This window comes from Spermophilus citellus (genome assembly GCF_964194105.1).
Source record: "Spermophilus citellus genome assembly, chromosome: 1".
NCBI lineage: Eukaryota > Metazoa > Chordata > Mammalia > Rodentia > Sciuridae > Spermophilus > Spermophilus citellus.
Genome location: NC_138182.1, coordinates 116,255,431 through 116,266,762, shown reverse-complemented (window position 1 = coordinate 116,266,762; position 11,332 = coordinate 116,255,431). Strand labels below are relative to the sequence as shown.

The 11,332-nt window shown below is 49.2% G+C and overlaps 1 protein-coding gene across 1 annotated transcript; it reads right to left on the bottom strand.

Annotated features, from left to right (window-relative positions):
• Window positions 1-1,732: 1,732 nt before the first annotated feature.
• On the bottom strand, window positions 1,733-10,798 carry LOC308652261 (uncharacterized protein; the record flags this gene model as incomplete). Its single annotated transcript, XM_081300035.1, has 2 exons — window positions 1,733-2,795; window positions 9,879-10,798. 2 exons carry the CDS (start codon window positions 10,796-10,798, stop codon window positions 1,733-1,735), a joined length of 1,983 nt encoding a protein of 660 aa, XP_081156161.1.
• Window positions 10,799-11,332: the final 534 nt, after the last annotated feature.

Sequence of the window (11,332 nt, the reverse complement as noted above, 5' to 3'; positions counted from 1 at the left end):
AGGATATAGGAGGGTGTCCCTAGAGGTTGGCTACAGGGAAGACTGCCACCATGACAGGATGAGGACCTTGCCTTCGTCAAGTTTGCACACGACGACGCGGAGCAGCTCCTCATCGTTGGGACAGTTTGCACATGGCTTTGAGGTTCTGGTGGAAGGCTGAGGTTTATTTATTTATTTTTTTATTTTTATTTATTTTTTATTGGTTGTTCACAACATTACAAAGCTCTTGACATATCATATTTCATACATTAGATTGAAGTTGGTTATGAACTCCCAATTTTTACCCCAAATGCAGATTGCAGAACCACGTCGGTCACACATCCACAATTTTACATAGAGAAGATGTCGTGTGGCCCAAGTTTCATGTTAACTGTAAAGGTCACCTTGGTGACAGTTGCCAAGATTGTTCACTGCTTCAAAAGTTAAAACTAAAACTAACCAGGTATTCACCAAAGATTTTATCATAGCTCTCGTGGAATCCAGGGAATCTCATCTTGCAATTTAAACTAAGAAATTTTTCAAACATAGGCCTGTGCTACAAACTCTGGATTTTATTCCATTTTCTTGTCATTAAAAACACCTTGGTGGAGTTAGTTTGTTCTAGTTTGCCCCTGGAGACTGGATGTGGTCCTGACCTCCTAGCAGGGCAAGTTCTCAGCCCAGAGGTCCAGGTGAGGTCCTGCCGTCCCTCGGCTTGTCCTGGCCACTGGGCCACCATGCCACTTACAGGGAGCAGGTGGAGGAGGCCTGACCTAGAAGGCTGGCTCTGGAGTTAGGGTCCGTCCCCTGCTGTCACCTGTGCTCCTGTGCTGCACTGACGGGAATGACAGGGCTTCCTTGTCACAGGAGGGGACTGGGCAGGGGGGAACACCTGGAGCCCTTCATTCTTCTCTTTCAGAATCAGACTTGTTTTTGCTTAATTAGGTCTCTCCTTGCATATGTTGTAGGAATCTGAAACAGTCACTACCTCACCACCTAAGATATTCCATTCTCAGTGTCCAGATCTAAGTTATTTTTTTTTACTTTTGAGTCATGGTATCCTTGCTAATTTTTGAAATAGAGTTCATTTACTCATGTTTTTTCTTTTAATATTTATTTTTTAGTTGTAGGTGGACACAATTCCTTTATTTTATTTCCATGTGGTGCTGAGGGTGGAACCCAGTGCCTCACATGTGCTAGGCGAGTGTTCTACCTCTGAGCCACAACCCCAGCCCCATTTACTCATGGCTTTACGTTCCTCAGAAAAATCCTCACGGCCTAATTTTTCTAACAGAATTACTAAGCGGCATTATCACTGACAAGTCAACATCAGTGCCTGAGAAGAACATTGACTCGGCATGTGTGTGTAGGAAATGTCCCTGAAGGGGACACATTTTTGAGGTACAAAGGACCAAGTGTAGATCAGACCATCAGATCATTAGATGGAGGACCACTGCCCCAACTTAACAGAGATTTTGTGGCCCCTGGGGTCCCTGGAATACTGCCGCTCGGCCAGCCTGTGGACGCGTTAGGGGCAGGAGCCTGGGTCAGGTATCTTCCCCCATCACAGCGCTGTACTAAGGCACCAGAGGCAGAGCAGACGTGGAACGGCTGTCCAGTGGAGTTTAAAACACAAGTACCATGCACAGGTGGTCACGTTAGGTGGTATCAACAGCAGACTATGGTTTTTAGTACTTACCATTTGCCCATGAGTTTGAGTTTCCATTCTAAACTGCTTTTCTGTGTTGATATCTCAAAACTCCTGTCTGTTTCTGGTCAAGAGGAATCTCTTCTGTGCCAGAATTTTCTTGAACGCTTTCTTCACGTCTTTGTTTCTCAGGGTATATATGAGTGGGTTCACCAGCGGGGTGACCACGCAGTAGAACACGGAGATCACTTTGCCAATAGTGAAGTTGTACTTGGCTGGAGGGCGGACGTAGGCGAAGATGATGGTGCTGTAGTAGATGGTGACCACGGTGAGGTGGGAGGCACAGGTGGAGAAGGTCTTCTTCCGAGCCTCTAGGGAGGAAAGCCTGAGGACGGTGGCCACAATGTTGCCGTAGGAGGACATGGTGAGGAGGAAGGAGCTGAGAATCACCACAGAGCTGCAGGTATAGCCCAAGGCCTCTGCCAAGAACGTGTCTGAGCAGGAAAGTTTAAAAATGGGGTCTGAGTCACAGAAGAAGTGGTTGATCTTCTGGGGGCCACAGAAGTTCAGGCGAGAGATGAGTATGGTAGGTAGGAGGGGGGCCTCGAAGCCCCCGACCCAAGACCCAGCTGCAAATCGCAGGCAGAGCTGAAGGCTCATGAGAAGGGAGTAGCGGAGAGGGCTGCAGATGGCCACATACCGGTCGTAGGCCATCACCGCCAGCAAGATGCACTCGGTGGCCCCCATGGAGAAGAAGAAGTAGTACTGGACAATGTAGCCAGGGACAGAGATGGCCGTGCCCTTGGACAGGCAGGTGGCCAGCAGCTTAGGCACCGTGGCTGTGGTGTACCAGATCTCCAGGAAGGACAGGTTTCCTAGGAAAACGTACATGGGTGTCTGCAGTGTGGCCTCCACCAGGACGATGAAGATGATGAGGGTGTTTCCCACGAGGGAGAGCAGGTACACGGCCAGGAACAGCGCGAAAAGCGCCTGCTGCAGCCAGGGCGCTCCCGAGAACCCCAGCAGAAGGAACTCCCTCACCGCTGTCCTGTTGGCCAGGTCCATGCCGCATCCTCTGGTCGGGAAGGAGTCGACCACACTCAGGGCCGGGGAGACTTCACCTGGGCTGTCTGGCCGATCTTCAGGAACAGCCTCCCATGGGGCAGTTCTGGTAATCCACGTTTTACAGATGAAGAAATGAGGGGGGTCAGCCGTTTTCCTAGGGGTCTCCTCACCCTTTAGTGGCAGGGTGGGTTGGAACCCAGGAAGGTGGCCCCCGGCCAGTCCAGACTTGTACAACAAAGGACTGAACCTGGCATGGCCCTGTCACTGGAAACTCATCTCCCAAAGCACAGAGGGTGCCTGAGAGACCAAGATGGGGGCCTGCCCTGCGGGAGGGAGGAGTGCCCCCAGCTTCAGCCTGGGGACCCGTCATCTGCTCCGTCAGTCAAGGGCGGGTGGAGAGGGTTGCCTCGGTGAAACCAGCCTCAGAGCACAAAGCAGGGGTGGAGGGGACACGAGCGGAAGACATCTGTTTACAGGCACTCTTCACCCCCCAAGTTCTGGCTGACTTTAGAATCCTTGCACCTGTTATGTGCATCTGTCAAGCAAATAGATTCTTAAAGGGACCAGAAAGCTCTAGAGAAGCGAGGATTCCCAGAAGGTACACCCAGGTGCCTCAAATCCAGATGATGATATAAAGGAAAAAAATATCTGGGTAGTCATCCTAAAAATGTTCTTGTATGTGTAGAATGGGATGGAAGTGTATATAAAGTCTCTGCAGAAAAAACCCGGGCATCTGTCTCCAGCATCACCATGAAAACAACAGCTGAGTGTGACGTGCGGTCACCTGGGTCTTGTCTGTCCACCTCCTGCTTTAGAACGTGGAGATTCTCAGGCACCAGACTCCCAGGTTCCCCCACGGCGTCCACATTCCCTGCAGTGCACAGGGGAGGAAGGGAGGGGAGCTTTCATGGACGGATCTTGGAAATTATTCGCCACAGAGTTAGAAGATCAAGTAATGTTACTGTGTTTGGGGATATCATTTTTAAAATGTTTTGTTTATTTGCTTTAATTGGTTATACATAACAGTAGAATGCATTTATGCACTTTGCTATACATAGATGGGATATGATTTCTCATTTTTCTGAGTGTACATGTTATAGGAACATATTGGTCCTGCAGTCACACATATATATAAAGTAATGATGTCTGTTAGTCACCTAAAAATGCTGACATTTTTTCATATTTCCATAACAAAATTTAAATCGTACTTCTTGCTGCACCACGATCCAACAGCATTTGAAATGTCACACCGTCCCTCCCTTTTCCTAAGTCTTTTCCCTGGTCACCCAGTCCTCTGTACTGACAGGCAGGCTCCATGTTCCTCAGCTGCAGGAACTTAGGAAGTGAAGAGAGAGAAAATATCTTCTAAGCCAAGCAATACTTTCATTAAAATAAAACTCAAGTGTAAAAAGCAACTCACACTTTATTAATCTGGTGGTTTTAATGCATAGCCTGCAGTCTTTGCTCCCGCATGGAGGAGGTCCTGCTAGGCCACGGGCATCACTGCTGGGCAGTTATGGGCCTGGCCCTTTCCCATGGGCTACTGGGGAGCGGGCGCACAGCTTTTCCCTGGGTACACTCACGTGCTGTTGTATTTTGCTCATTTTCAGAAATGTGATGTTGTTGGTCAAATAATCTTAGTTCTTCTTTTCAGCGAGGCCGTGGCTCGAATCAAATGAACCCATTGCCTCATCGACGTAGTGGGGACCTCCTGGCAGCTGTGCTGTTCACCGTCACACAGCATCTGTGTTACCAGTTAGCACCCCAGTCTTTGCTTGTCGGTGTCTTTCTCCCCTGTGGTCGGGGCTGGGGAGGGAAGGCCAGGGAATCTCCCTGGGGGCTTCATTAGGACTTCTCAGCCTGGGAGAGCTGGGCTCCACTTTGGGACATCACAGGGGCTCCCTGAGGACTTCACTTTCGTGAGGGTCACAGTTGCTCTCCCAGGGACTAAGGAAGAGCAGAGGAGGCCTGAGGGATGTCCCCCCCGGGCCCCAGGCCACTGCAGCTGCCCTGCCTGTGGCACTCCCCTTAGAAACAGGACTGATGCAGCCCTCACCCAGCAGGCCCTGGCTCCACGCCCAGCATTGCAAAGTGGATGGCAGGAGATGGGGCTGCTCTCTGGCCCCACATTGAGGTTGCAGCACAAGGCGCCCTGAATACACATACAAGTCCTCTGGCCACGGGGAAGTCTCCTTCACAAACACAGAGCTAAAACACAAAGGGGCCCTCGTCCTTCCACAACAGTGAGTGAGCCTAGGGGGACAAGGCCTGCCACCAGGAGGTGGGCGTAGCAGTCGGCAGGGTCTGGGGGGGGAGCACCCTGGGTGTCAGGAGATGATATGGATGTGTGCATGCACAGCAACAAGGGGACCTGGAAAGAAGTGTGACCTTGTTCAAGTCACTCCAAAAAAGTGGTCTTTGACCTTCTTAATTTAATTTAATTTTTATTACATATTTAAAAGATCATTTATGGGGTAGAAAGTCATGATTTTTCTGAATACAAAAAATCAGACCAAACTAATGAAAATAGGCATTATCTCAAACACTTAACACATTCGTGATGAGAACATTGGGAGTCCACTCTCAGCCATATGGAACACTTATTATTAGTTCTTATTATCAGCTATACCGCTATGGTGTGTAGCAGACCCCAGAAAAGTCAGACTTCCTCCTGCCTAGCTAAGGCTGCCATCCATTACTGCCGTCCCTTCCTCCCAGGCCCCCACCCAGGCATGAGGAAGCTGCCCTCTGCTCCTGGGAGGTGACGTTTTAGGGTCCACCTGTGAGTGAGGACCGGAGGCCTTTGGGTCTCTGCCTACCTCACTCGGCATGACATTCTCTGGCTCCATCAATGTCATTGCAAACTACAGAGTTTCTCTTTCTTTGAAGCTGATTGATAGGAAAGCCCTGGTGTGAACAACCGCACCTTCCCCATGACCCATCCATCCGTGGGCACTTAGGTTGGCTCCTTGGAATCTGTTAGTAACACCACATCCCACGTGGCAGGCCAGCTGTCCCTCTGACATGCTGACTTCAACGTGTTTGGGTAAATACCAGACCTGAAATGGCTGGTCATAGAGTAAGTCTTTTTTTTTTTTTTTTTTTTTGAGGACTTTGTCTACCATTTTCCATAATCACTGTAACAAATTGCATTCTCACCAGGGGCTCATTTTTTTTCCACTTCCTTGCCAATATTTACTTTCCATCTTTTTGATAACAAACTTTTTCTTCCTTTCTTTCTTTTTTTTTTTTTTTGGTAGCGGGAATTGAACCCAGGGACACTTAACCACTGAGCCATGTCCCCAGCCCTTTTTATATTTATTTACAGACAATCTCTCACTGAGTTGCTGAGGCTTGCTTCAAACTCGCCATCCTCGTCTCAGCCTCCCATTGATAACAACTGTTTTAACAGGTCAGGGTGATGCCTCATGGTGGTCTAATCTGCATGTGCCCAGTGATCAGCCCTGTTGGGCATGTCTCCATGTCATGGCGAGAGTGCAGTAAATCACCAAGTCGACCGTAAAGCAGGAGGCGGAAACTTGCTTCACCATGTTTGTCCTTCCCAGTGAACCCACCCTGATTTGTCTGTGTTGATTCTGTTCCCTGTGGCTTAATAGTTCCTTCCTAGTTCACTGCCTGCAGCTCGTGGGGAGCATCTAGGGTTTTCTCTGAATGCAGTCATGTGCTCAGTGAGACCCTTTCACCTCCTCCTGTCTTGTTTGGGCCCTCTGAGGTCCCCTTCTGTGTCATTTCTCTGCTCCAGTGCCCTGCCGGTGGGCGGTTTGGGGCTGTTGACCTGGGGGCTTTCCCTGCTCACACTTGGTTCTGTGCTGGCTGCAGGATCTCATGCTTACTGAGGCATGTTTCTTCTGCACCTCTTCTGGACCTCTGGTTCAGTTTCTTCAGGAAAGTTGAATTTTGTCCAAGCCTCGTCTTATTCACTGAGACGATTACACATTTTTTACCTGAACGTCGTTTACTGATCTGCTCATAATGACCCACCAGCATCCTGGGAGCTATAGGCTACTTGACCACAGTGAATGACCCTTTTGATGTGGGGTTGAGATTGGGTTGCTAGGATTTTGCTAAGGATATTGCATGTACGCTCATGAGGGGAATCGGCCTGGTGTTCTTTTATGGATGAATCTCACAAACACAATACTGAGCAACAGAAACCAGGAAAAAAAATGCCATCAGCAATATAATTTAGCTCTTATACACGTCAAGATAGACTGTGCCCACAGTTGAGTGATGTGTCTTCCAGGACTGTGAATGAAAAGCATTTGTTTTGTGTGATTTGGCTGTGGTTATCCATAGTCTTCCCTTTGTTGGAAGGACTGTAACTTCGCTCAGTACTAATAGAACAGAGGAGGACAGCCAGGGGACTGGGATGAGGAAACACCCTGGGGCAGCAGACCTGACCCACGCCAGCCCCACAGCCAGCTAGGCACTGCTGCCCCTCATCCGCCCACCCTAGGAGAGTCCAGGAGGGATGGCTAGTAGCTGAGCCTGTGGCCTGCCCTGGGGACACAGGCAAGAAAAAATATTGGAGCCAAACACCTTTGCAATTAACTTTAATAAGATTCCTCATGGTGATTTCTAGTGGAAAGACATCTGAAGATCTTATTTATGGAATGTGCGTAGGCTACTATGCCTAGTTCTCCAGGTTGCTTATGTAACAAATTTAGAATCAGCAAATACACAACATGTCCTGCTGAAAGAGTTCAAGGACAACTGAGTGCTGTAACAGCCAGATGGTGGAGAGTTGTCCTCATTCATACATAAATCATCCTGTGCAATGCAATGACCTGCGTGGGATCAGGAGGCCCCACAGTTGCATCTGGCTCAGGGTGCATCTGGACGTGGTAAATACAGCTTTGGGAGCTGCACAGATGGCCTCAAGCTTCACGCTTTGCCAGTGTCTTGCAGTCCTCTGCAGGCTTTGAACTACTAGTAAAATGACACTGGTTAAATCTCCAGTTCTCAGGAGCCCAATTTACCACCTCAGATGGCCTCAAGCTTCATGCTTTGCCAGTGTCTTGCAGTCCTCTGCAGGCTTTGAACTACTAGTAAAATGACACTGGTTAAATCTCCAGTTCTCAGGAGCCCAATTTACCACCTCAATGGGAAAGGAGGAATTTGCATTCCCCAGAAGTTTTGAAGGATGCTAAGGCACTATATCATGAAAACCAGGCTAATGACACTGAGCAGCATCTCCCTTTTGCTTCTTCTTTTCTTTGTTTACCGAGTGGCATCTTGGTGCCCATTTATCTCCCAGTCTCTGCTGTGCTCTAAGGAGTCCCTGGTGTCTGGCCAGGCTGCTCCCTCCACCGCAGGAACCACTGCCGTCTTCCTCCTTTCTACATACTCGTGCATTTCGTATTTTTTCCTTTTTCTTCAAGAACGTGTGAGATGAGCAGAAGCACATTTAGAGAGCACTCCCTGTGAGTGGTGGAACCCCAGGTCCTCCGAGCCTCCTTCCTGGATTTGCCGAAGTCCACCTGCAGCCAGGTGGAAGTTGCAAAGTACTTTTGAAAGGAAGATGTGCATTTCCCCTGTGGAGTACCTTTACCATTTTAGCTGACTCTTGGATGTTTAGAAAAGAAAACCCTCAAATAATTACTCTGAGGTCCCTATTTTGGTCCAGGGAAGCTACTAAACAGTCTGCACTTTCCCTTGATTCTGTAATGGGCCATTCAAGGGCTCTAGGTGATGGAGAGAAGAGCATTCCATTTAAAGACGGCACAGTGACGGGGATGAGGGTGAGAATGGTGCTTGTACCTGCTGACAGATCCACCTTCATGACGATGTCACTCAGGGCAGGGCTGGTTTGAGTGACATCTGAAAGCCTAACACACATAATCTCAAATTTCAGAGGGGTCCCCTTTCTAAACCCATCATCCCAAATGATTTTCCACACCTAAAACCCTAGCAAACCATTAAGTGGACTTCTGGACAGGTGACCTTTTAGGTATACAGATAGGAAGTCAGTAGCCATGTTCATTAGGTAGAGCCAAAGCTATAAGCCACCTCCCCATACATTATTTATTTACTTACTGATTTGCCTTCATGAATCTACATTCTTTATCCATATTGTAAGCTAGATAACTATGTTAGAATAGCTGAAGCTGAAGTTTACTTGCCAACTTGGTTGGTTTTTTTTTTAAAAAAAAAACATTTTTTTCTTCGAAGGGATTTAAACTCTTGCATCTGTATTTGTTTTTCCTTGGGAAGGTGTGAATTTCTACTAGGTTTTAAAAGTGGGATGTGTGTGTTCACTTGAGCATTTACAGAGGCACAAAAGCGACATTTTGATTCTGGAGAAGGGCAGGTGACACTCCCAAAGGTGAACTGGAATGAGTGAGTCCCTAAGCACTAGAGATTGGAGCCATATCCTACATAGAGTTTATTCAATGGAATAACCGCTGATGTAATCACTTTTGCATATTGCATATTGATTTGCTATTAGCAAGACAGGATGGAACAAAACTCCGAGGTTTGGAGCAAGGCTTCCCCTTGAATGAGGTCCTGTTACCTCCCAGGAGGACAGTCCATGACTCTTCCTCGGGAGTGGGCTGCACCAGGCACATCTGCAGAGGGCTCCGCCAGCCTCTGCCTGTTGGCAGGGAACGTGATTTGAGCAGAAGGTGATCTTCCTCTATGCCAGAAACAGTTGGGCACACATGTGACAAGGACACGGTGGACAGAATGGGGACATCGAGGTGTGTCAAGAGAGAGCAAAGTGAAGGAGTGTTCCCTAGACAGGGAAGCATTCCCGAGAGCGCTTCAAGAGGAGCCCTGCTCCCACCACCCATGGGTCTGCACTGGAACCCAGCCGCGGTCCAGTCTGAACCTCGGATGCTGCACCAGCAGGACTTATCCTCATTTGGACGGCTTGAAGTTTGATCACACCTCGCTGCACTGAAGTCAGGGACCTGGTGGTCCCCATCTGCTTCTCCAGAACGCACCGTCCTCATCCTGACCACGGGTTTCCTGGGTCACCCAGTGTTTGCAAAGGCAGAGTGTGAGGACACACACAAAGCACTGGATGCAGTTTCCAGTGTAAAGAGGCATCGGGGCGACCTGATGGCTGCTGCTGTGCCTACGTGGGACATGCCTGCCTTGGCCCCTTGCTCTGGCACTTGGATTTACCTCTGGGTCATGGTCACCACTGAGAGCAGCTCACATGCAGAGTGTCTTCTGCAGTGATGCCTTCACATCCCTGTTCCTGAGGCTGTAGATGAAAGGGTTCAACATGGGTGTGACAGTTGTATACATGACAGCCGATAGGGCATCTCCCTGGGGTGTGTGTGAGGAGGCAGGGCTGAAGTAGACCATGATGGCCGTGCCATAGAATAGCACAACCACCGACAGGTGGCAGCTGCAGGTGGAAAAGGCTCTCTGCCTCCCCTGAGTAGAGGTGACCTTCAGAATGGTGCAGAAGATGAGGCCATACGATGTGAGGATGCAGGCAAGGGGCGTGAGAGCCAGCAGACTCCCCACCGTGAGAATGACCATGATGTTGAGGGACACGTCCGAGCAGGAGAGCTGAAGGAGAGGGTTGAGGTCACAGAAGAAATGGTGGATGACATTGGAGGCACAGAAGGACAGGCGTGCCATCAACATGGTGTGCAGGAGGGCATGAAGGCAGGTGACCACCCAGAGCACTGCCACCAGCTGCAGGCAGAGCTGAGGGCTCACTGTGGTGGCATAGTGCAAAGGGTGGCAAATGGCCACGTATCTATCGTAGGCCATCACACAGAGAAGGAGGCTGTCCATGTTCACAAAAGAAATGAAGAAGAAGAGCTGGGTGAGGCAGCCTTCGCGGGAGATGGTCAGGGTGTCAGTCAGGAGGTTCACTACCATTTTAGGAACTGTTGTGGAAATAAAGCAAATGTCAACAAAGGCCAAATTACTAAGGAATAAATACATGGGGGAATCGAGGCGGGGGTCACCGCCGATGGCCAGGATGATGAGCGCGTTTCCCAGCACGGTGACCAAGTCCATACAGAGAAAGAGCAGGGCCAAGAGGTGCGGATGTGCTGAGGAGTCCGAGAGGCCCAGGAGGACAAATTCCCTGATGGCTGTTAGGTTTCCTCTGTCCATCTTCCCATCGAATCTAGAAGAAGAGAACATTTAATGGTGGAGCCCCACAGGGTCCTCATGACGTGTGGGGGACTAAGTGCCACCCTAACCCTTGCTACCTCCGATGTTTGCCACCCATGTCTGTGTCTCTGGCATCATGTCTGCATACGCACAGAAACATCTTGCGACTCAGTCTCAACGGCTTTCAAGAAAGCATGGTTTCTTCCCCAATATTGGAAGTAAACTGTGACGAATGCCCATTTTTAACTGAACCCGTTATTTTCATTTGCCCATGATAATCACATTGTCCATACCGACCTTATTAGAAAGTTGCTTATTTTGGCAGCCATGCTGTTTGCCCCGAGCAGATTTAGTTACTGTGGCTGAGCACTGTGCCTGCTCATCTGATGTATCCCAACCAGGGTGGCAGATGCCCTGTGCCAGCTTCTTCACTTGGGTGAGAATAAATGTTGGTCACTGGTGATCCCAGGCCCCCACTCTGGCTTCTTTGCTCTCTGCTGGTCATTGCACCATGCCTCTGCCAGGTATGCAGGC